Source organism: Sciurus carolinensis, chromosome 1 (genome assembly GCF_902686445.1).
Source record: "Sciurus carolinensis chromosome 1, mSciCar1.2, whole genome shotgun sequence".
In the NCBI taxonomy this organism is placed as follows: domain Eukaryota; kingdom Metazoa; phylum Chordata; class Mammalia; order Rodentia; family Sciuridae; genus Sciurus; species Sciurus carolinensis.
This window is the reverse complement of record NC_062213.1, coordinates 200,453,747-200,479,182: the sequence shown is the minus strand read 5'-3', so window position 1 is coordinate 200,479,182 and position 25,436 is coordinate 200,453,747. Positions and strand designations below refer to the sequence as shown.

Sequence of the window (25,436 nt, the reverse complement as noted above, 5' to 3'; positions counted from 1 at the left end):
GAGCAGCAGGCACCCAGTTGTGGGTGGAGTTCAGTCAGGGTTGGTGGGGGCGGGAGGAAGGGCAGCGTGGGAACTGGAGAGGAGGAGGGAGCGCATCCACTCAGGAAGGCAGGGCTGACGGGGAAGGTGTGCAGGGAGGTGAGGAGGGAGGGCAGCGGAGCCAGGCCAGGGCAGCTGCAGAATAGGGTGTCTTATTTCTTTGGTAGGACAGAATAATTAATCAGCCTGTTTGAATCATAGGAAATTACAAGAGAAAAACCACATCGATTTTCAGTTTTAGTGGAATCATACAGGGGAAAGAAAGAAAGACAAAAAGTATAAATTAAGGTCCACACCCAGACATGGTTTCCAGTCGCCTATCTCACCCTGGTCTGCTCTTGGGGTCTGTGCGGCCTTCACCAGTGGTAGCTACCTTGCTGATCTCTGAGTAAGAAATACTGGTGTTAAACTTGACTCATGTGAGGTTATGTTTGCGTGAAGAAGAGATAAGTTATTATTACTTTTTTTTTTGCTCTGCTGGGAATTGAACCCAGAGCCCCATGCATGCCAGGCAAGCGCTCTACCACTGAACTATACCCTCAGTCCCAAGAAGAGAGAAATTTTTTTGGTCTGTCAGTTTGTTTTAGAGATTAAATAGGTCCATCAGTATGGATTAGCAAAATGTTACTGCTGGGTGGTCCTGTCTCCTCCATAGCCATTCTCTGATCCCCAGGTCTGTGTTTTAATTATGAATACACTTAGATGAAAATCATCCTGTCAAAGTATTAATTGCTGTGGTCCTTATCAGAGGTTAATACGTTTGATTTGGTACAGTTTTGTGATCATTTGACCTTAAAACTGAGCTATCTTGCCTCAGGGTTATTAGTACTTATTTCCAAGATCTTTGCAATCTTTTAAATGAGAAATTTGTTCTAGTTCTGTTCTACTTTTAGAACTTGAAATGGGAATTACATCTATAAGAGTTGTGGATGCAAAACCGAATGCGACTTTAACAAATTGCTGCCTTCTGAATTTTGTTAGATTCAGTTACAAGCCTTGGACATCAGGCTCTCCTATAACGATGTCCAGCTGTTTCTTGCCATTGCAAAATCCATCCCAGAGCAAGCTAATGCTGCAGTGCCGGACTCAGTGGCCATGGAGGCAGGATCCATTGGCAGCTACCTTCCAGGTGCATCGCGCCTTGGAGAAGAGACCAGAGATGCAACGAGACATACCATAGACCCTGTCTTGGGTAGGTGTTAAACTGCAAACCCACTCAGATCTCCTGATAACGCTCCTTCTTTTTAACTTGAAAATTTTTCTTGAAAATTGTTCTTTTGCACAATTAAATTGTTCAGAGTTGAATTATCTGTCATTAAGTATAACTGTAACTCATAAGAATGACTCTAAATTTTTTTTAATTAAAAAATAATACGTACGAGACCTTTTCCTGTCATGATTCCTCCTGGAATTCATGGCCCATGCTCAAGTTTAAACTTTGGAGAGCTTTCCTCTGAAGTTATAGGCATAATACTAAATTTTAGTTTTAAGCTTCTAAAAACATAATAAGCATAAGAAAAAGACTGAACATTGCAGGGTATGTTTGATAGAGGCCTGTATTAGTTCATTTTTTGCCTAATGAAATGTTTTAGTCATTGTTTCTGAATTTCTTTCATTTTTTTCTTTTTGGTACTGGGGATTGAACCCAGGGGTGTTTTAACCACTGAGTCACATCCCAGCCTCTTTTTAAAATCTTTTTTATTTTGAGAAAGGGTCATGCTGAGTCACTGAGGCTGGCTTTGAACTTGAGATCCTTCTGCCTCAGCCTCCCAAGCTGCTGTGATTACAGGCTTGTGCCACCTCGCCAGGCTCATATTTGTCTTAAATTGGACTATGAGTTAATGTACACATAATTATTTCCTAGAGCTGCAGCTGGCTCGACTGCAGGAGCTGGGCTTCAGCATGGATGACTGCCGCAAAGCTCTTCTGGTGTGTCAAGGTAACTCGAATGAGGTTCCCTTGTCTGTTGTTTCTCTTGACCATGTGCTCTCTACCCGTCTCCTCCTCTGCTCCCCAAGGAGAGTGGAGAGGCGCCGGGTATTTAGAATGCCCTCGATGTGTCTCCTGGGGCTGAGTGCAACCTGATCCTGGTCAGAACTTGTGTGAGCAGCAGTGTGGGCGTGGAGCTGACCTCCTGGGCCAGATCCTTCTTCCTCTGGCCCTTATCGGTTACTTATTAGGGACTGGGCAAGTTGCTTAGTTTCTGTCCCACAGCTTCCTCATCTGGGAAATGAGGACAAGAGGCCCTCACTGTGGGAAGTGCCCTGTAAATGCAAGCCTCGGTTACTGGTGGTGCTCACGGTGGGGATTCTGCCACTCATGACTGTTTTTTGAGCTCCATGCCTGTCTCCATGTTCCCTTGTGGAGTTCCATAGCACTTAGAAGTATCCTTATTATCCCTTCTTCAGATGAGGAAACCAGCTCAGATTTGTCTGAGGTCACCAGGGTACAGGCCTAAAGCCAGGTCTTCCCGACTCCAAAGCCCATCTTCTTTCCACTGTGTTACATTACAGCTCCCTCTGGGTTCCCCTTCCTCTTAAGGAATAGAAGTTCTTACACTTTCTCTCTATTTCTCTAGGTACTATGTATATCCACACATATTCTCTCTCTCTCTCTCTCCTCTCTCTCTCTCACACACACACACACACACACACACATACACAATTTTGTATCTTGATAGATTATACAGTTGTCCTCTTTTACCTGTTGTTTCACAATCTCTGATTTTGGTGCTTAACTTTGGTCTGATAATATTAAATGGAAAATTGTAGAAATAAACAATTTATAAGTTTGTAATTGCACATTGTTCTGAGGAGTGTGTTAAAACCTTGCTCTCTCCTACCCAGGACAGGAATCATTTCTTTAACTAGTGTATCTGTGCGGTATATGCTACCTGCCAGTAACCGCTTAGTAGCTGGCTGTTACCAGAGCTGTCACAGTATCACTGTGTTTGTACTAAGTGACCCTTATTTAACTTAATGGCCCCAAAGCACAGGGGTAGTGATGGCAATTCAGATATGCCAAAGAGAAGCTATAAAGCTGTATTTCCTTTAAGTGAAAAGGTGAAAGTGAGGAAGTGAGGAAAGGAAAAAAAAAAAAAAAACATAATCTGAGGTTGCTAAAATATCCATTAGGGATGAATCTGCCATGGAATTGTGAAGAGGAAAAAGAAAAATGTGCTAGTTTTGTTGTTACATCTCCAATTGCAAAAGTCATGCCCACAGTAAGTGCTTAGTTAAAATGGAAAAGGCACTAAATTATAGGGTTTGGTTCCATCTGTGGTTTTAGGCATCTACTAGGGGTCTTTGGAAATCCATGGATAAGTGAGGACTAGTATATTGCTGTTTCAGTCAGCTTTCTCGCTGTTGTGACTAAAAGACCAACCAGAATAATTGTAGAGAAGGAAAAGTTTATCTGGAGGCTTATGGTTTCAGATGTCTCAGTCCATAGACATCAGGCTTCATTCCTGGAGGCTTGAGGTAAGGCAGGACATTGTGGTGGAAAAGTGTGGCAGAAGGAAGGAGCTCACATGATGATCAGGAAAGAGAGATCTCTACTTCCCAAATACAAATATATGCCCCAAAGCCACGCTCCCAATGGCCACCTCCTCCAGCCACACCCTACCTGCCTCAGTTACCACTCAGTTAATCCCTATCAGGGGATTAAGGAACTGATTGGGTTAAGACACGCACACCCCAGTCATTTCTCCTCTGAACGTTCTTGCATTGTCTCACACGTGAGCTTTTGGGGGACATCTCACATCCAAACCATAAAAATTGCAAATAGAATTTTATTAACTTTTAAATAGTATGATATCAAATTAAAATTTCTTTATGATATACTTCATATTATATAAGTATCTTTCCGTGTCATTATGAATTTTTTAACCATTCTTCACTTGTTTTTTGATTCTTTTAATATATTATAATCAATACTTTTTGGTGTGAACTTTCATCTATGTCTTTAAGTATTTCCTTGGTAGAGAGACTTATTGTAAATACTAGAGGATCAAGATAGAGATACGTTTTTCAGGCTTTTTACCTGAGTTTTACAAGTCCTTTTCTAAGACAGAGTGTACCCAGGTTACACTCTGGACAATTACGTGTGAAAATGCTTCTCTCTTCACGCCATGGTTCACATCAGCTATTACCTTTCATCCTGAAAAACTCAAAGTGGACCAGTGATCTTTGTTTCTTTTTTCTTTCTTTCTTTTTTTTGTTTAAATTTTATTGTTTTTTAGTTGTAGATGGACACACTACCTTTACTTTATTTATTTTTGTGTGGTGCTGAGGATCGAACCCAGTGCCTCACACATGCTAGGCGAGTGCTTTACCACTGACCTACAGCCCCGGCCCTGATCTTGGTTTCTTAGCTTTTTTTTTACCCAGTCATCATTAATGATTGTTTTAATTAACTTTATATCCCTTAATGTTTATTTTTTTCTATGCTTTTCAGTTTTTCTTTAGTAATTCAGGCACTTTTTTTTTCAAAGTTCTAAGAACCTTTGGACTTCCTTGTTTTTATTTCTTCACTAACTAAAGCTATTTATTCACTAGTTCCTTCAGTAGTAAAGATGATAGTAAAAACTGTTTAAAGAGTCTGTGTTACATGCGAGGCTCTGCTCTGGGAAGTTGGCGTGTGCTCATTTAGTCAAGTAACCTGCTCAAGGTCCAGTGGCTGGTGAGTGCAGAACGGATCTGGAGCTGGGCCTGCTCGCCCCGAGCCGTGCCCTCCACCGCTCGGGCCTCTGTGCTCTGGCCTGTGGGCCTGTGGGCGTGTGGGGCTCCGCTCCTGTCTCAACAGATGTCGTGGGAGAGGAGGGCGGCCGCCTGGAGGCACTCGAGCCAGTCCTGGAGGCGTGGTGGACAGGAGTGCAGGGTACGCCCCTCACTGTTGCATCGAGGATACTTGTGGGTCTAGGCGCTCGCGGGCTGCCTGTAGGTCCCTACATAACTAGGCTTCTCTGTTTCCCGAGTTGCCAGGGTAGCTGTGGGAACTGGTGGGACTGATTCCCTTTTAATTTCTCTCAAGGCCAACTGAAAAAGGCAGCAAGTTGGTTGTTCAAGAACGCAGAGCCTCTGAGGTCTCTTTCCCTGGCCCCCAGCAGCCGCGAGGGCCCTGGGGCTGTGCCCACCCCAAGGATCTCCGGGGTAGAGATCAAGGCCGAGAGTGTGTGCATCTGCTTCATCGATGACTGCATGGACTGCGATGTCCCTCTGGCCGAGCTCACCTTCTCCCGTGAGTGCTGTCCTTTGGGCTCCTCTAGCGTATTTTCAGAATTGTTCTGGCTGTCCTCCTCTTAGTATGGGTGAGATTTAAATAACGGCTTTATATATGTTTTTCATTATGTGTATTTCACAGAAATTTGTATTTATTTGCTATATGTGGCCTTCAGCCTATAACTTAGGAATGATAGAAATTGTCATAGATAAAATTTCTGTTACTTTAACAACTCTAGCTAAATAAGTCCTGATTTCTCCACTTTGCTTATGCGTCCCGTTCCCGCCACCCCCATACTGGGGCTTGAACCTGGAGCGCTCTGCCACTGAGCCACATCTGAGCTCTTTTACTTTTCATTTGAAGACAGGGTCTAGCTGAGTTGCTGAGGCTGACCTTTAACTCTCAATCCTCCTGCCTTAGCCTCCTGAGTTGCTAGGATTACAGGCGTGCACCACGGCTTCCAGCTTGTTTGTCTTTTTATGTTTTTGAATATAGCAGTGAGTACTGTTACCCAGGCAGTTAAAGATAAGCTGAAAAATTTTACTTCTACCTTGTTTCTCTCATGAGAATAAAAAATATAAAACTGGAATCTTATTAGAAAGCTCAGTGTGGCATCTTCCTCTGGAAGGCCTCCTGAGTGGTGGGACATGTGCACGTGTCTGTGGTCCTGTAGTAGCATGGGGTCCGGGGCAAGAGTGCTGTGTCGTGCAGTGCTTCTTTGCAGGTAGATGGGAGGAGGCTTTTGAGAAGGGAAATGGGAATTCAGGCTGCTTCACTTCAATTCTCTCTATTTGTGTCTTGCCAGCCTTCTCTGGGGCTTTGGTCTGTCCTTTTGCATCTCGTAGAGATTGTTCTTTGCCTTGTGCTTCCAGGCATTCCCAGAGACACTTATTAAAAGTAACAACTAGGGTTTTGGCCATTTCTATGAACATCTTTTTTTTTTTTATTGTAAACAAATGGGATACATGTTGTTTCTCTGTTTGTACATGGAGTAAAGGCATACCATTTGTGTAACCATAAATTTACATAGGGTAATGTTGTTTGATTCATTCTGTTATTTTTCCCCTTCCCCCCCACTCCTCCCACCCCTCTTTTCCCTCTATACAGTCCTTCCTTCCTCCATTCTTGCCCCCCTCCCTACCCCAACTCTAACCCTAACACTAACCCCTTCCACCCCCCATTATGTGTCATCATCCACTTATTAGCGATATCATTCGTCCTTTGGTTTTTTGAGATTGGCTTATCTCACTTAGCATGATATTCTCCAATTTCATCCATTTGCCTGCAAATGCCATAATTTTATCATTCTTTATGGCTGAATAATATTCCATTGTATATATATACCACAGTTTCTTTATCCATTCATCAGTTGAAGGACATCTAGGTTGGTTCCACAATCTGGCTATTGTGAACTGAGCAGCTATGAACATTGATGTGGCTGTATCTCTGTAAATGCTGATTTTAAGTCCTTTGGGTATAGGCCAAGGAGTGGGATAGCTGGGTCAAATGGTGGTTCCATTCCGAGTTTTCTAAGGAGTCTCCACACTGCTTTCCTGAGTGGCTGCACTAATTTGCAGCCCCACCAGCAATGTATGAGTGTACCTTTCTCCCCACATCCTCTCCAACACCTGTTGTTGCTTTTATTCTTGATAATCGCCATTCTAATTGGGGTGAGATGGAATCTTAGGGTGGTTTTGATTTGCATTTCTTTTATTACTAGAGATGTTGAACATTTTTCCATATGTTTGTTGATTGCTTGTAGATCTTCTTCTGTGAAGTGTCTATTCATTTCCTTAGCCCATTTGTCGATTGGATTATTTGCATTCTTGGTGTAGAGTTTTTTGAGTTCTGTATAGATTCTGGAGATAAGTGCTTTATCTGAAGTATGATTGGCAAAGATTTTCTCCCACTCTGTAGGTTCTTTCTTCGCATTGCTGATAGTTTCCTTTGCTGAGAGAAAGCTTTTTAGTTTGAATCTATCCCAGTTATTGATTCTTGCTTTTATTTCTTGTGCTATGGGAGTCCTGTTGAGGAAGTCTGGTCCTAAGCTGACATGTTGAAGCTCTGGACCTACTTTTTCTTCTATAAGATGCACGGTCTCTGGTCTGATTCCGAGGTCCTTAATCCATTTTGAGTTTAGTTTCGTGCATGGTGAGAGATATGGGTTTAGTTTCATTCTGTTGCATATGGATTTCCAATTCTCCCAGCACCATTTGTTGAAGAGGCTATCTTTTCTCCATTGCATATTTTTGGCCCCTTTGTCTAGTATGAGAAAATTGTATTTATTTGGGTTTGTGTCCATGTCCTCTATTCTGTACCATTGATCCACCTTTCTATTTTGGTACCAATACCATGCCGTTTTTGTTACTATTGCTTTGTAGTAGAGTTGAAGATCTGGTATTGCGATACCCCCTGCTTCATTCTTTCTGCCAAGGATTGCTTTAGCTATTCTAGGTTTTTTATTCTTCCAGATGAATTTCATAATTGCTTGCTCTATTTCTGTAAGGTACATCATTGGGATTTTAATTGGAATTGCATTGAATCTGTATAGCACTTTTGGTAGTACGGCCATTTTGACAATATTAATTCTTCCTATCCAAGAACATGGGAGATCTTTCCATCTTCTGAGGTTTTATTTAATTTCTTTCTTTAGTTGAACATCTTTTCTGTAGAGAATAATTGGATGATTTCTTGTTTTTCTATGATAATCTTAATTGTGTGTGTGTGTGTGTGTGTGTGTGTGTGTGCTGGGGATTAAACTCAGGAACACTTTACCATTGAGCTACATCCCCAGCCCTTTTTATTTTTTGAGACCAGGTCTTAGAAGTTGCCTAGGGCCTTACTAAGTTGCTAAGGCTGTCCTCAAATTTGCAATCCTCTTGCCTCAGCCTCCTGAGTCACTGGAATTACGGGCGTGAGCCAAACAGGCTTTGAATACACCTGCGTGCCAGGGTGGGGACTGGAGGGAGGCACAGGAGGGCCTTGCCTCCAGCATGACATTTAGGAGCAATGTCAAAATGCAGCAATCATGATGAACAATATTGAGGAATGCAGTGTTTTTAAAAATCAAAATGGATGGCAGGAGATGCGCAGCCCGTCAGGATCTGCATGCTCTCCTGTGCTGTGGGTGTCGGCCGCAGCTGGCATACCAGTGGGGTCTGCGAGCCAGCCATTGGGTCTGCTTTCCTTGCAGGTCTGAATTTTCTCCAGCATGTGAGAACCAGCCCCGAAGGCTATGCCCACTTCACCCTTTCTGGAGATTACTACAACCGTGCTCTGTCAGGTCAGTAGAAGGTGTATATTATTAGGGGATTCAAATAGTAAATTTAAATATTTGCCTGGGCTCGTTGCTACATAAATTTTACACGTGGGAAAGGGCGGGTATGGGGCAGGACAGGGAAAGATTAAGAATGAGTGATGCATAAGTCCAGAAGATGGGGAGTTCCTGTTCCACGTACCTGATATGTTGCTGCTGATTCTTAAGAAGAGGTTTTCGTAGTTAGGCCTTTCTTTCTTTTTTGATGGGGAGGGTTTGCTGGGAATTGAGCCCCGGGTTTCTTCACTACTAAGCTACATCCCTAGTCCTCTTTATTTATTTTTTAAAATTTTGAGACAGAGTTTCACTAAATTGCTGAGGCTGTCCTCGAACTTGTGCTCCTCTTGCCTCAGCCTTCTGAGGCCTTGGGATTATAGGCCATGTGCTACTGTGTCTGGCATGATTATAAGATCTTCCTGCTTTTGGAGTTTGGCTCATTTAGAACATGATATTGCTCAGTAGTAAAGGATCATTTGCTTGGCCCTGGTAATAGTTTGGTTTCAAGGGAGATTGAGTCTATAAGCATTTTACACCTCAGTGTCTGCCTTGCCCATGGAACCTGTTTGTTCGGTGAGAAGTGCACTGAGTCAGTGATGATGTATATTCTGCCCCACCTGCTCCCTAAATAAAACACAGTTGGTCAGGGCAAGCTGTTTTTCCAAATGCATATCTGGATAATACTGCAAGATTTCTTTCCTCCTGCTGGAAAGACGAAGGAAAGGGCCTGTGTTAGCCTGTTTTTCATTGCTATAACAAGACATTTGTTGCAGAGTGCAGGCTACTTTATAAAGAAAATTGGCTTATTTAGCTTATAGATTTGGAGGCTGAAAAACCAGGTGGTGGAGGCTGCATGGCAGAGTGTAGTAGGAGAGAGCACAGGGCAGACAGGAGGCCAGAGAGCGGTGCGGGGCAGGCTCCTGCTACACGGCAGCTTGCTCTTGCAAGTCTCAAAGACTGTGGTGACCCTTTGGGAGGGCATGCCCTCCGTAACCTGAGGACCTCTCCTGTGTCCCATTCTTAAAGGTCCCACTACCTCTCACACTGCTACACTCGGGACATACCTCCAACACACACGCTCTGGGGACAAACTGTACCTAACCCACAGCAGGGCTCAGGCAGTTTGAGGTTGAGAAGCGTCCTGTGTCAGGGCCAAGTGGTTGAACAATGAACTTTTTTTGCCTTATGAGAGTTTAAAGATGCTCCCATCAGGATTCCCAGTGTGGACAGAGCCATGAGGACTGCTGGGCAGGCCCGCTGCAGCCACGGGTGGCGTTGCTGTCCACGTCGGCAGAGCTGAAGCCTCCACTTACATGCTGCGACTGATGGTTCCAGAGCACATATCACATTTAATTTTTATCGTAGTTAACATTTTCCCTCTGCTCTGGATTCACTTTGGTTGTTCAGAATGTTTGACCTTAAGGGCTCAGGTCTTCCTAGTTAAGAGCAGCTCTTGTGGGGCATATGGTAGCTATTTTTCTGAGAATCATTTATTTTCCTAATCCAAATATTGCTTACTTTTAAAGATGTATGAACACGTTCACATCAATAAGTGCCAAATGGAATAAGGAAGGACTAATACACAAATAACCTCTGTGTATTGAATTGGATTGGATTTGCACTGTGTCTGATTGAATAAATATATTTAAAAATCTTAAAAGTTAACTGACCTTGGAAAGGTCTTTTGTAGATCATAAAGAGACACTATTTTTCATACGTACCTAACAGACTGGCAAAAACTGTGATGTTCCTACCCATTGGTGCAGATTTGTGCTGTGGTTCCTGGTGTTAGAATCATAAATTGCACTACTGCTTTGGAAAACAGCTCAGCAATGTATGTCCACGCTGCTCTCTGGGTGTGTGCCCTGGAGTCTCCCTTGCCTGTGAGAACTAGGGGACAGAGACGACACCACTGTGGTCGTGCTCTTCCTTGGAGCAGTAAATCTAGAGTCACATGACCGTCGTTCAGAAGCAGAATGAGTACGTGAGTTGTGCATGCTCTCGTGGCTTGCTGTCGAGTGGTGAAGACCAAGGTGTCCTCTCCATCCACTGTAAGGAGACGCCCAGAGACGCGTTGTTGAGCAAAAGGAGGAACTTCAGAGAGTGGGCACCAGGGTTCCAGTCCCGGGAAGCCACAGACAGGAAGACCAATAAGTGTGCTCTTGAGGAATGTGTACTGTGTAGTGAAATGAGAAAGAAGAGCAAGGAAACGATTAATAGCTCCAGCAAGCTCCAGGCTCCTTGCGTGGAGTTGGGTGGGAGGGGGCTGCTGGGAAGGAAAGGGGGTGTGGCACTTGCCACTTCAAAGAAACTTGTTATTTTCGGTTTCTTGAATGGTGGGTATGAGTGTTTGTGACAGTATTTTCTTTAAGCTATACATGTATGTTGTTTAAATTATTTTTGTACATAAGACATAAAAAATTAAGAGAAAAATTTTGAGCAACTTAAGTTAATGAGCCTCTAATGTATCTGTTGTTTAACCAGTGGCTTGTTCCCATAACCAGGAACATGGAAGGTAATGTCATGGAAGCGGCTGTATTTCTTTTCCAACCGGAGACTCCTTGGGTGACTCAAGAACAGGTCCTGCCTGCTCTGTAGAGGAACAGGCACGTGTACTCCAGGCCTGCTTCCTGCCACCTCAGGAAGACCATGGTGGGGGCTGTTGATACTCTTGCACTAGGACCCTCTGCACTGCACAAACATCTGCGGGGTGGCCTTGGCCAGAGGTGGTGCTTTTGTTGTGAAACTGAACTGGAGCTGTGAGGCTCCACTCTCTCCGTGCCCAGGGTTTGTGAACCGCGTCCCCGAGAGCTCTCGGCACCTGCTGAACAAATGTCTCACTCCTGTGTCCTCTTAGGCTGGGAGCCATTCATCGAGCCATGGCCTTGCTCTGTATCCTGGCAACAGCAGGCAGCTAGTCGTCTGCATCCTCCTCGACTAAAGCTGGAGGCCAAGGCCAAACCCCGTTTGGATATCAACATCACTTCTGTCCTAATTGGTGAGTGTGCACTGGCCTGTTGTGGATGGGTACCTTTCTCTACACGAGTTCATGGAAGACTGATCTTCCTAACTGAGCAAGTGCTTGGCCCCGTCCGGCATCACCTGTTTTTCAAGGTGCTTTCCTGGTAAACCCTACCTGGTCTCAGGAGTCTTTTTGACCCATTTCTCCAGAGTCGGCATCGTATGTTGATGCTCACAGTTTAGTTTTGTTCGTTTTGTTTTAAGATGGGGGTCTCACTGTGTTGCTCAGATTTGCCTAGAACTCACGGGTTCAGGTGATCCTCCCAGTCTCCCAAGTGACTGAGGCTGTAGGTATGTGCCACCTTGGTCAACTTGGCCAGAGCTCTCAGTGATCACGAGAGTTTGGACTTCTTGGGACACACCAGTGACCTTGCTGAACTTTCTCCTCATAATGCTTGGCCACCCGGATTTGTGAAATGTCCTGGACGTGAATTTAGATCCCTTTTTTCAGGCTATGCACAGAATAGTCTTACTTACAGGTGTGGTTTGACCTGGTCTCCTTGGCAGAGTCAGTTACCTTTGTGTTTCCCTGTCAGGCACTGCGCTGACCTAACTCTGAAATGACTTGCTTACAGGGTTTTCACACTAATGGTGTGTACTCTGAAAGATTTTTGATAATCCTAAAATGTACACTTGTAGATTTGATGTGGTAAATGAGAACCACTCTATCTTTTATATTTCTATCATCTAAAATTAGAGTAGCAGCATCAGACCATCAGGCATTTTGTATATTTGCTATGAAAGTCACATTTACTGTTTGATTTCTTAGTCTGCGTGATCAGATTTGGATAATTGTGCAGTTGCTTTTGAGCGATGACATATAAGTTTGCAAATGGTGCACTTTCTGCAGTGTGTTTGTCTGTTGAGGCTGTTAGAGTAGCCGTCACCTTGCCCACCAGAGTCAGTGGAGAGTGTGTGGTGGATCAAAAACATGGTCCCCCAGCTTTACCCCCCCACCCTTTTTTTTTGGAGTACCAGGCAGTGAACTCAGGGCACTTAACCTCTGTGCAACATCCCTAGTCCCTTTATATATTTTACTTAGAGGCAGGGTCTTGCTGAGTTATTTATGGCCTTGCTGAATTGCTGAGACTGGCCTTGAACTCACACTCCTCTTGCCTCAGCCTCCTGAGCTACTGGGATTACAGGCGTTTGCCACCATGCCTGGCGAAACCCTCATTTTAAATGTTCAGATTTCCTTCATCGATTTGCTTGGTTATCATTATCACCCGTGTAATAGTAAATTAACCTTATCCTTCTAAACTGCATTATTTTACCTTTGTTATTTTTTACATAATGTGCTAAACTAGAAGTTAAACAAGTAGTCCTTTGAAAAACTCTAGTAAACAAGAATTGCCTCAAAAGTCCCTTGTTAGTATTTATGATGCGCATCTGCGTATTTAAAAATATCTTCCAAAACATTTAATTATCAATGGTGTAAAATTTTTTTTTCAATTCCTATTCCTTATTCCAATAGTGTTGTGAAACCCAGAAATGTTGTTAGGACCTCTCAGGGTTAAATAGGCAAGAGCTGGAATTGAAAACCGGAAACCAGTAATCCTTGTTCCAAAAAGTGCGATATCTTAGTCTAAAAGGTCTTCCTTCAGGTGCAGCATGTGGTAACTGCTTTGCTCCCCTGCTGTTCCACTGTAGTTCTCCTCCCAGAGAAAGGAACTGCTCAGGAGGATTCCGCTGGATTTCAGCCTCTGCAGTTGGTTTCTTACTAGCTTCCTCCCGCTCTTTCCCTGACCGCGTGCTTCACCAGCCCGGTCCTTCTCTAGATTGCTCTGCTGTGCTCTTCCTAGTGTGCTGTGCTGTCATGGCGGAGCACTCTGTTCCCCAAGTGTGCCAGGACTTTCCTGTCCTGGAGTCCCTGCATGTGCTCTTCCCTCTGCCTGGAAAGCACTCCATTCCCAGCCTGTTGGTGACCCCTAGGCCGATTGTTCCTCAAGACCAAGCAAAGGTCCCTCCCTGCCTCTCTGACGATGGACTCTGATGTGCACGCCAGCACTTCTGCCAAAGCAGAGTACTTCCCGCCCCTGGGCCCCATGGCGTTTTATTTCTCTCTGTCTTATGACCTTTCACTTGTGGTGTATCTTCATGGCGAGTTTTTGTGCACGTGAGTGTCTTCCCTGGGGCTCAGCTTCTCCAGGGCCCAGACTTCTCAGCATCCAGCAGGGGCCTAGTGTCTAGGGAGGTACTTCATAAGAACTTGTTTTGCTGAATTGAAATTATTCAATGTGAACTCTCCATTGTTTCTACTGCTCTTCTTAAATCTGTTGGGGATTTTTTTTTTTTTTTAGACCAGTATGTAAGTACCAAGGAATCATGGATGGCAGACTACTGTAAAGAAGACAAGGAGATAGATTCAACCCAGTCAGAAGACTGGGTGGGCTCTTCAGTGGACCCTCCGAGCTTTGGACAAAGTAAGATTTGTATCTGCGGATGTCCGTCTGAATTGCTGTGCTTCACTGAGAAATTCAGTAGACCCGTCACTCTTCATGGAGAAACCTACTGGAAACCCTGACCACCTTCTGTTGTTCTGTTTTAGTCTTTGCAAGAGACATTTTTCTGGCACGAATTACTGAACTTTTAAGTGGGCTCTCGTTCCACCTGTGTGAGGGAGAAAGGATCTGCGACGTGTGATTCCTAAGTTCTGGGGATGACGCGGGCGGGTGCGCGCGCCTGGGAGCGCGTCAGGCCCGCTGTTGCCTGGTTTCTGTTTTACTTGGCAGACGTCGGTTTTCCAGTAGACGGGTATTTTTTATTGGATTTTTAAAAACATCCCTTCTAAGATCTGAAGTTAGTGCTAGAAGGTTTGCACATGTATCTTTGAAGAGACGGAGAGCGGATCCCCTATGGAGAACGATTTTAAGAGGGGCCTCTGCGGTGCTCATAAGGAGTAAAAGACTTTCGTACCCAGGCTCTTGAGGGAAGAGGAGTCAGTTTGTTCTTTGTTGACCATGTTTTCTTTCCTAACTTAATGCCTCACCACGAGCTCTGCTTTCCTCATAGCTGGGGAGATTGTGACGGACAACCGCATGGTCGTGGGTCTTCCACAAGCCATTGTCATGCACACTGAACTCAGCCCCAAGTCTTTCTGTGTGGTTTCTCCAAGGAGTCTTGGCTGGACTTCACATAACTGCTGAGTACTTACACATTCCGCCTGGTCTGCAGACAGTCGTGGGAGGGTGGCTGCTTAGTGTGTGAAGTATTTGTGGGGGTTCACCTCTCCTCAGACTGCATAAAGCGGGCTTTCTGTCTGCCTGTCCTTCTAGAAGGAGAGACAGAAACATGTGAGCTGTGCTTGTCCTCTGAGTTCCCAGCCTCTGGATCCTAAGGCTGTTGCTTAGGAACCGGGGCTGTTCAGATGCTGTCAGCTTCAATTTTCCTCTCCTCCAGCCTTCCCGTTTATTTGTCAAAGAACCATAATCTAGTCTACCCAGCAGACTCTCAGTAATCTCTGTAACACATGAGATGTCCAAGAGAGTGTGTCTCTGAAAGTATTGTTTGTACTGGGGTCTTTTAATCCAGAGTCAGTGCAGGTACCAGGAGGGCCTGATGTTCAGGTAGTGGTTGAAGGATCTGTCTCCTCCCTCCACCCCCCTCACCCTCCCCTCTCTCTTTCTCCTTTTCTCCTGTTAATAAGCTGCCTTATTTATGCTAAATGCCAATGCTAAGTTAAAGCTCAGTTTATATTTATGTAGATTTTCATGGTTATATAGGCTGATTAGAGGTATGATGTGTTTTTAATCACATAACTAAATATACCTAAATTTCCAAATGTCTTTTCTTATTTAGAATTCCAAGGTGGTGGTCTTTTTGTGAGCAGGATGTTATTCTTCAGGTGGCCTACCAAAATCATTGCTGGCTTTTTCTTCCCGATGGCAGTATATTTTAGCCTTGTTGAGCTGATCATAAGCTTTCACGTCTTGAGAACATTTAATCGTATTCTCCCCAAGGTTGTAATTTTTTTCAGGCCAGCCTTAAAATGAGCCCTTGGAATAGCCCTTACTGTGAAACTCAGCCCAAGGAAACTGCTGATTTCCAATATTTCTTTATTGTGGAGAAAAGAAAACATCAGCCTCATTTAGATGTGATTGTGGGCTTTGTTCACTAAGGCTAAGATTCCATAGGTGAAACCTGGATGGCATGGCACATCTTGGAATTTATTAGTTTTGTATTCCAGGGTCATTTTTTGACAATATCAAATATAAATGTTCTGAAAACTTGCATGTTCAATTTAGTATTCAAATAACACGATGAGACAACTCCTTAGTGGAGATTGCTTAAATCTGGAACCCAGACTGACTCTTCCCTCAAATGTCTGAGGCCCCAGGAACCTGCATTCTACTGCCACTTGGTTCTCCATTTGGAAGAGAGCAGCCCCACTGAAACCTGTGCTGACTGGTTTCCTTACCTTTTCGGTGCCACTTAAGAACGTAACATGCTTTACATTGAGAATCCTCACTGAATTCAAGAGAAACTTGGGTGCACTTTTCTTCCCCTAATTAGAAGACAGGATCCTGCTGCTGTGACACGGCCTCCATGGCAGAGGCCAGCATGAAAGTGTGTTCGCTCTGCCGAGGACACTCCTGCTCAGTTGTCGCAGGAGGCGACTCTGCAGTTGTGTGATGCTCACTGTTTTTGTACTGTTCTCTGCGCCTACTTACTGTGTGGAGGTGGATCTTCTTACGCGCTGCATTTATTCTTACCCTCTAACTTTGTCTCTCCTGTCTGCCAGGCCTCCCCCTTGTCTACCTTAGAACTAGGAGTACAGCCAGCCTGACTAACCTAGAGCACCAGATCTATGCTAGAGGTACAGTACAGCCAGCGAGGGCTTGCTTCATTTTCCTGTTCTAAGAACTGCCTTGTACGTCGATTTTTTTTTTTTTTTTTTTTTTTTTTTGTGAATGGGAATGGGATGGGGGTATTCTCAGTTGTGAGTACTTTGGTTCAGTAACAGGGAAGAACATTTTTAACTATTGAGCAGAGTTGCACTTTATATCAGAAGTAAGTGATGTGCTGAGTTGTCTTTGTCAATAAACTCCAGAGCACGTGATGTGGACACGTCAGTGCCAAGCATGGGGGTTTATCACACTGAGGGCAAGCCAGGGCAAGAGCTCGGTCCTCTACCAAGCAGGGCCCAGGACTTTGTAGAATACTCAGTGCACATTTATTCTTGTGGGAATGCAGGGGGCTCTATGAAATAGGACATATCATAATAAGGAATAGAGCTAAGAAAAAAATTGCACAGTAAATAATTACTTGGCATACACTTTAATTTCTTTAGATATAAATTTATGTGCTCAGGAGATGGAAGAGAAAATGTTCTTTGTTTTTATCTCTGACCCCTTAAAGTTCCTTGAGAATTTGACTGATAAGTGAATAAGGAAGAGAACACCACACACACACTGAATAATTGGAGTCCAAGGTGTGCATTTCTTCCTATGTTTTAAGGAGTGTATTTAATCTGAATGGTTTGTTTGCACATGACTAATTCCAGATTATGGGTCATGACATATTTTATTTTTTAAAATAAGGCATTTGAACTTCCTCTACCAGGAGCACAGAATAGGGATATTGATACTGGGGGATGTGGCTATGGGTTTGTTTTCTGGAAGGTTTCACTTTGATGAATGTTTGAGGGAGGGCTCACGGAGCAAGCTTGTGGCTGAATCTTCACTTATTCATGAACATATGCTTCTGAGCTTTCTCTATGTTATTTAATCAGCCAGGCAAAGCCACGTAATATTCCTGTGTAGCTGACAAGGACAGTGGGATTCAGATGCATGTCTTCATTTGCTTTCATTCAACGTGACTAGTTAGCAGCAAGCCTGGGACTTTATTTATTACACTACAAACCAGGTTCTTTCTGGTAGACTGAGGTGCTGTACAGCACGAAACCTATGTTGTTTATAGGGGCCAGATCACTCTGAAAAAAGTCCGGGGGATGGAAATTTCCTTAGCGGAGCCATTTGAGGTTGAACTTGGATGTGAGGAACTTTGGGTTATCTCAACCCATGAAGAATTAGATTTGGTCACTAGAGGCAGATTTTTGAGGCCATCGGAGAGTAATGTGCTCTTTGAAGGATTTGGGACTTTTTTCCTCTGATACTGTTCCAAAGGCAAGTACGTAGTTTATTTGGATCCTGGTGCAGGAGATGTCAGATCTGTTCCCTGGTGTTGGGTTTGGATTTGTGTGCACTCTGAATTTTTATCTTCTGAGAAGTGGTGGCTGAAGTCTGTGCTGTTGTGTTGTGCGGACCTAAGCAGTATGCCTGCCCTTGCTGGTTAGTGCCAAGGCAGTGTGCTTATGGATATCTTTGTATGGATTCCTGGTACTTTGTTCTGTATTGCAGAGTGATCAAAGCCATCCGCCACCTGTTATTTTAAATCTGATTTGCAAGTGGAAATTTCCAGTCTGGCTCACAGGGGGATGTGAAAGCACATCTGGCTCCTTTTCCTCGTGGCCCTTTATTTGCCGGAATAAAAGCTGCTCTTTGCTGTCTTGAGGGAGGCACTTCAGAGCCCACAGTGAGCACTGCTCATACCCCTCACCCGGTTCTATCAGCAGCTTGTTCCTTAATGTTCTACTTGATGAGCACTGTTCTTTTTTTTTTAAAGGCAGACCTGGTGAACCAGTTGGGGCCCCAAGAGTAAAAGTGGGCATATTCCTCGCTGAAGACTACCTTTAACAAGTGCTTGGGTATCTTTAGATGACTGACCACAAGTTGTGGGAACACACTGGAGACTGCTCGCCTCCTTAGCAGATGTCTATACTAGACTCGCCCGAGCCACCGTTGTTATTAGAGTGAGACTTGCCTTAATCCGAAATGGCTTGTTTGGCAGTGTTCATGGTAGTACCTTCTGGAAACTAAAAGATACAAAGGGACAAAGAAAGTGATTGCTTGTTAAAAGGTGGTGCTTAATCGCTGGCTATGAGAGGCCGCCCAGGCCTCTCCTGGCAGGGCAGCAGGACAGGTTGTGGTTTGCTGCCTTGATTTTTGTTGGCAGGCATGCGGCCCTGTGGATACTTTGCTTTGCCCCACTCTCCGCTGTTGGCGCTTGCTGCCCTGCGTAGGTGCCATTTCTCTCCTGCTGCAGACTGTCGGGTCACGTCTTTCTGCGATCTTTGTGATTTCAGGCTGGGTGGGGCCTGCGGTCCCCTGCGTCTGTGTCGGCCGGAAGCAGCCCACATTGTGTTGCCACTGCCACCGCCTGGTGGTCCTGCTGCCGCCCTCTTAGTATCTGTAGCCAGTGGAGGTCACAGAGGCCCCAGGTCAGAGGGGCCCTCGCGTGTCTGGAGCAGCCTGAGCACCCACCTTGGATTTCTTACCGTGTTTGTAGGCAGGTCACTTGCCCCTAGAACCTGGTTCCTACTGTTTTGTATTGATTGTTGTTACCTGCAGGTTCCCTGATCCGAGGCTCTTGTGAAGTGAAGCCATATTTCACGTTCCTTTTGTAGCCTCCACAGTGGCCACTTACAGCAGCTGGGTGATGTCTGTTAAAAAATGAGCTAGAAATTTCACTCTAACCGCTTTGGGATAGTATAGCCCTGATTTTCCAGGGAGAAAAAATTAACTATTATAATGAGAGAATGGCAAAGGATGTTTTTATTTTCTATAATATGGCCGAAGGGTAACATTTACATAAGGGGAAGCTTCCTTAAGTAAAGTCTTTGCGGACGAGGCTGAGACAAGTACTCACGGTGCATCTTGCCACTGTGTCCCTGGCTCCCTGTGAGAAGGTGTTTCCTGGGACGTGGGCTCTTCTGCTTCCGGTCAAGGCTGGCCCTGGCGCGGGCCTCTTCTGAGTGATGAGGCCTGTTAGAGTCGGGGGAGGACATGGCATGCAGCCAGTGCACACCTGACTTTCCATTGGTCCCCAGCTAGCCTTGGGGGTGCCTTCTCTCCTGCCTCTGCCTTCAGCCCCTTCACACAGGAGGCAGCTTGGGGGCGGAGGTGGGTCTGCACCTTGCAGGTGGAGGCCTGTGTTAACGGCCTTTTCTCTTTGGTCTGGTCACAGCAGAGGTGAAAACTCCCAAACGCCGGCAGCCATTTGTCCCCTTTGCTCTGAGGAACCACACGGGGTGCACTTTGTGGTTTGCCACACTGACCACGACGCCCACCAGGTAAGGCGCATGCATCCTGCCCCCTGGGACCTTCTTTGTCCCCAAGCCTCCTAGCAGCAGCACAGCAGAACCCCTTCTTGAAAGCCCTGGTTTACGTCGGAATCAGTCATTTCTGTCCTCCTGAGATGGAGGACGGAGGCTCTGCGTCTAGGTTCTGCAGACAGAGACCTTGGTCCTGAGTCTGAAGTAGTCAGACTGCTCTCCATCCTGGCGTGCGTTCTATTTAAAGGCAAAGGCACGCAAGTTAGGGCCGTGCGTAGGAGGTGGGAAAGGAAAGCCCCACACCTCTCCTCAGCCTCCACGCCCTTCCTTCTTCTTACAGAAGCTCTGCCTGCTTATTAAACTAAACATTTTGCTTCCCACACTGCTTCAGAAATGTCCTCCATCCTCCCCAGCCCCTGAGGAGTTATCTTCCACATTGGAGGCCCACTTCAGCACAGATGGAATTGGCTGGAGTTTGGAGAACAAATAAGAGTTTACCTAAGCTGAGCGAGAACTTTCTTTGACAACTCTCGGCCTATTTAGATCTCTAAATACCTGGTGACTTTCTAGTATAGGCTATGAAGCACATGGAATATGTAACAGAATCAACTGATTTTAAACTGCATTTCTGCTGCCTGCATTAAGCATGATGCCCTGGAAGGGAGGTTCTTCTGTTTAACAGTTCAGGTCTTTTAAATTCTAGCCAGTCACTTAAATGTTCCTTTAAAAATCATTCCTTCTTTTATGCGTGCCCAACTCGGCTGCTGGAGCTAAGTGACTAGGTAGTGACAGTGTTCAGCTGTTCCTAAAAATCCGGGTAAGCTTTGACTGGGCCTGGACAGCCATCGTCACCGGGCTCAGGTCCTCCCCGGTGGTCAGGCTCTTCCCTCGCTGATAGAGGCTGTCCTGAAAAGGCTTCTCCTTGGCCCGAGCTCTGCAGAGGGGAAGGTGGAGACCAGGGACAGTGGGTTCCTCCGATTGCTTCCAGGGCGGCGCTGTCCCACAGTGGGAGTCCAGGTGTGGTCCCAGAAGGGAACGGAGCATTTCTGGATGATGCGCACAAGGTCAGTGAGTGGCGAGAAGTCCTCACGGGTGAAGAGATTCCCTTTGAATTTGAAGCCAGAGGAAAGTTAAGACACAGGTAAAGTATTGTTGTTTCTTCTTTTCCTTTAAAAAAAAATGATAGAAAAGTGAGTATCAATGATCGTTCCTTATATTTTCTCTTTTCACTTATTCCTGACTTTAATGTTTTATTTTTAAAAGATATTTTTGAAAATTGCCGTTTCCTTAGAAAAATGTGGACTGTCTTGCCATCTTGGAAATACATTTCTTTCTGTTGACTATCCGCTTACTCAGCAGGTGGGGAGATACCTGTGTGTGTCTCATAATTTTGTCTAAGCATAGATATCCTAACACTCAAGTTCATTGCATGCTGGCCTGGTTTCCACGGTGCAGTGGTGACATGCTGTTCTGAAGAAGGTCTCAAAGCCAATACACTGATCTCAATCTTGATGTGTGTGTTCCATGTGGCACTTTCAGCAGGCAGAGGGTCTGAGGAAGTGGAGCTAGTGAGGGTGAGAAGGGTGCGTGAAACTCATCTGGGCGACCGCTGACCCGTGCCCTCCTGCTGTAGCTAGCTGGAGGGTCAGAGGGAGAGGGGATGTCCAAGGAAGTGCCCCATTATTTGCAGTCATTTTTAAATGGAAGGATTATCCAGCCGGTGTGAATGGTGGAGACTCGGTATTTGTAGGATTTGCGCCTCAGTCTGTTTTCAAATGAGCGGACGTGGAAGCGGGTGATTCAGCCTCCTGCAGTCCTGTGCTTCTCATGGTGCTGAGGTCCAGTGCCGCCTCTTCCTCTTGATGGTTTTGTACTCATGGGACGTTATTCCTGCCTGGCATGGGTTGTGTATATATGGGTCTCTGGAGAAGAGAGAGACAAAAAGGAGTAAAATAAAAAAGTCCCTGTGCTGGTCCTGTGTCCCTGGAAGCCACTGTAGTTTCCAGGGGAAAGGTCCGAGCCGTTGTCCTGTCCTTTCATGAGGTTCCTAGAGAAGCCACGGGACTGGACAGCATCTCTGAATAAGCACTGCCTCTCGTTTTAGCCAGAGCTTCATGTCCTTGTCATTTCCGTTTTCGTTTCCATGTTTTGTGACCCTTTTCAAGTCCCACTGTTCTGCCTGAATTCATCAAAATAAATGCCTTTTCTGGCATTTCCCCTTTGGCACACTGTACCCCACTCCGTGCCTCCCTCCCTGCTTCCTGTCAGCCTCAAATTCAGCTTCCCACTTCAGGCTTCTGGCTTGAATTAGGCAAAATCTAAAATAGAATTAAATGTGCAATTTCCGCCATCCCTCCCGTTCTGCCCCTGCCTTCTGCTCCAGCCCCAGCTGAGCACCCTGGGCCTGAAACTCCGAGTGCCCTGCAGCAGGCACGTAGAGCTGGAGCCAGCGATGGCCTGTGGTTTTGAGAGAAATAGGAGAGTAAGCCAAAGAACCAAGAAGAAAAATGTTTTTGTGCATTTCCAGGAGTGTGGTCACATGAATCACTTTTCGTGCCCCACTGAGATGATTTTCACCCTTGTCTTGTGAAGGTCTAGCGGGGCTGTGGGGAGACCTGGTTAGTGGGGAGCGAGCGCCCCTCTTGCTCGAGCTCTCCAGACCTGGGAGTTTGCGCTGTTCTCCTAAGACCTGGTTAAACTCTGCTCTTGATTTCCCGTTACCAGCAAATACCCCAGAGGTTTGGCTAGCTGGGTGTTTGTTTCATTACACAGCAGGTCAGAGTGGAGTCTTTGCTTCCACTTTTGCCTTTTGAGACTGTCTTCATAGTCCCCCGTGTTCTGCCTGACAGACACACCCATGACCTGCGGATTCACCAGCTGCAAGTGAGAGTGAACGGCTGGGAGCAGGTGAGCCCGGTGTCTGTGGACAAAGTTGGGACTTTTTTCCGATATGCTGCACCAGATAAAAATTCATCTTCCTCCACGGTGAGTAGCGTCAGTGGGCCATGGCCACACCCCCTCAGAACCAGGCTGCCAGATGCTTAAGCCTGTAATAACCTTGTTCTAGTGACATTTTCTTATTTGCTACTTGCCCTAGTTGTAGGGAGGCTATGTCAGATTGTATTGGCTCAGTCACAGGCCTGGGTCATCAGTGTAGATGAGCCAGACTATAGTTAATTACAGTAGAAAACAAGATTTTAAATTGGCAGGTACACATGATCTCACCTGGGCAAATCTCTTTTATAAACTCAGTGGACCTGGTGGCCTATTTACTAGTCATCCAAATATGAGCACAGTCATCCCTTGGTGTCAGTGGGGGATTAGTTCCAAGACCCCTGACAACCCCCACATCAAAATCCTCATGCTTAACGTCTGTTGTGTGAAGTGGCAGCTTGTCCGCATATGACCTCCTGGCATCCTCCCAGCGCTTGAAGTCATCTCTAGATTACTCCTTCTACCTAAGAGTGTCATAAGTTGTTGCTGTACTGTATTGTTACAGGAGTAAAGTCTAGAAAAGCAGTTCGCACATGTGCAGTAGGGTTGCGAAGCACTGTAGGCCCCACTGCACTGCACAGGATCCGCTGTTGATTGAATCCGTGGGTGTGGAACCTGTGTACTGGGGGCAGTTCCGTGGTGGTCAGCTTCCCAAGTGTATACTGTCTTTCTAATGTTTCTTTTAATGTTGCTCCTTGATCCTTTTAGCTCTGTCCCTAAATTCTTCTGTAGCACCTAGAGAGCCAGCCACTGTCATATACCCTCTGACCACACAGGCTCGCATTGCCTTGGCCTCTGGTCACCCTAGTCTGTAGCCCTGGGGGGCACAGGGCCAGTCTGGGGCCCAACCAGCAGTTTCCCTGAATGGGGCTACAGGAGGAGGCTGGCGTTGGGCCCATCAGCTGCCCTTTCACCCTGGTCCGACGTCCACATTTCACAGGACAGTTGCCCTCACTCACGGGCAGCCCGTGATGAGGGCCACCTGCAGCTTTGCAGAGATGCTGCGGCCTTCCTCATGAAACCTATTTTTGGAGAATACTGTTCAACAAGTGTTCGTTTTCATGGTTGTTCTCTGGTGTCTCACCATCTTAGGAAAAAAACTAGCAAGTGAGAAACCACCCTTATTTCCTTGGATTACATCTGCCTCAATTCATGTCTAGCAACAAAAGGACCATTTGGATGTGTCCTAGAGAGATTTTGCATGCCCAGAATGGTGTAGAATGAATATTGTTTTGTCCAAAATTTTCAAGAAAAGATGTTTTATCTTCATGGTAAACATACTTCACCTGAAAATATTTTCAAATACCACACTTTGAATATTGTTGTTGAACTTAATGATGCCTAGTACCTTTGGCCTGTGCTGACTCTGATTTATGAATCTTTCTTAGATTGGCAGCCCGAGCAGCAGAACAAATATTATTCATCCCCAGGTTTATGTGAGTATGATTTTCCTGTTGTTACTGTGTTTTTTTGATTGTGTACCCTGTGCTGGACCACACGTAGATGTATGTTTCTTGATGATCAGAGGTCTTTGTGATGTGTATGTGATTGGAGATTATCTCTGCCTCTTTCTATGAATAGTTACCTTCCTTTTCCAAGAACTTCCAAGAAAATGTTTGCCCCTAATTTGATGTTTGTGACTAAGTATTTCAGTGAATAAGAGCAGGACTTGTTTTAGTCCAAGGTTTTCTTTTATTTGTAAATTAAATAGAAATGTACCCTGGTGGAACTCTTATTTCATATGTTCTAGTCCAGAGGTCATGTAAGTAAGTAAGAAGGAAACATAGTACGATTCTTGCCTACCCCGCAGAATAATTGTTCTAATTATATGTATACAGTAGAGTGCACTATGATATGTATGACACATCATATATGGATGGAGCATGATTTCTCATTCTTCTGGTTGTACATGATGTAGAGTCCCACTGGTCGTATAGTTACATATGTACATAGGGTGATAATGTCTGATTCATTCTACTATCCTTCCTACCTCTATGGCCCCTCCCCTCCCTTCACTCTACCTAAAGTAACTCTGTTCTTCCCTAGCCCCCACCCACCTTATTGTGAATTAGCATCTGCATATCAGAGAAAACATTTGGCCTTTTTGCGGGGGGATTGGCTTATTTCACTTAGCATGATATTGTCTAGTTCCATCCATTTACCTGCAAATGCCATAATTTCATTCTTCTTTAAGGCTGAGTAGTATTCTGCTGTGTATATGTACCACATTTTCTTTATCCATTCATCTGTTGAAGGGCAGCTAGGTTGGTTCCATAGTTTAGCCATGTGAGTTGAGCTGCTGTAAACATTGATGTGGCTGCATCACTGTAGTATGCTGATTTTAAGTCTGAGGAAAGGGATAGCTGGGTCAAATGGTGGTTCCATTCCACATTTTCTGAAGAATTTTCATGCCACTTTCCATAGTGGTCCATTTAGCTTTTGAAGCATTATGCAAACGTGATATTGAAAACTCTTTTTAGGCTTTGCCTATAATTTCTTCTTCCTGAGTAGGTTTTGAAATGTGAAAGTCCAGGCAGGCCTGGAAGCAGCGACCTGGAGATTGTTGCTGGCCTCGACTTTGTCCAGGCCGCCTTGGGGCTGGGCCAGGGAGGCCTGCACTTGGATGACAATTTGTGCCTAGGATTCATCGGGACTTCTGGAAGTTGTGGGTGAACACAGAGCGCTTTGCTTTCTTATTTACTCGGTTGATTCTCACATGCTGTTTGCTTTAATAGC

At 45.2% G+C, this 25,436-nt stretch overlaps 1 protein-coding gene across 8 annotated transcripts in view; it reads left to right on the top strand.

Annotated features, from left to right (window-relative positions):
- Positions 1-25,436, top strand: part of Vps13d (vacuolar protein sorting 13 homolog D) — a 243,477-nt gene that overhangs the window by 85,527 nt on the left and 132,514 nt on the right. For 3 of the 8 annotated variants that reach the window (XM_047517519.1, XM_047517501.1, XM_047517558.1), the window contains 11 exons: positions 1,021-1,231; positions 1,904-1,978; positions 5,071-5,277; positions 8,453-8,542; positions 11,430-11,570; positions 13,894-14,016; positions 16,335-16,409; positions 19,619-19,724; positions 20,695-20,847; positions 22,556-22,691; positions 24,089-24,136. In XM_047517519.1, the coding sequence (XP_047373475.1) occupies positions 1,021-1,231; positions 1,904-1,978; positions 5,071-5,277; positions 8,453-8,542; positions 11,430-11,570; positions 13,894-14,016; positions 16,335-16,409; positions 19,619-19,724; positions 20,695-20,847; positions 22,556-22,691; positions 24,089-24,136 (1,365 nt within the window). The remainder of the gene's footprint in view (positions 1-1,020; positions 1,232-1,903; positions 1,979-5,070; positions 5,278-8,452; positions 8,543-11,429; positions 11,571-13,893; positions 14,017-16,334; positions 16,410-19,618; positions 19,725-20,694; positions 20,848-22,555; positions 22,692-24,088; positions 24,137-25,436) is intronic. The other 5 variants (XM_047517527.1, XM_047517511.1, XM_047517550.1 and 2 more) reach the window with 3 other exon arrangements.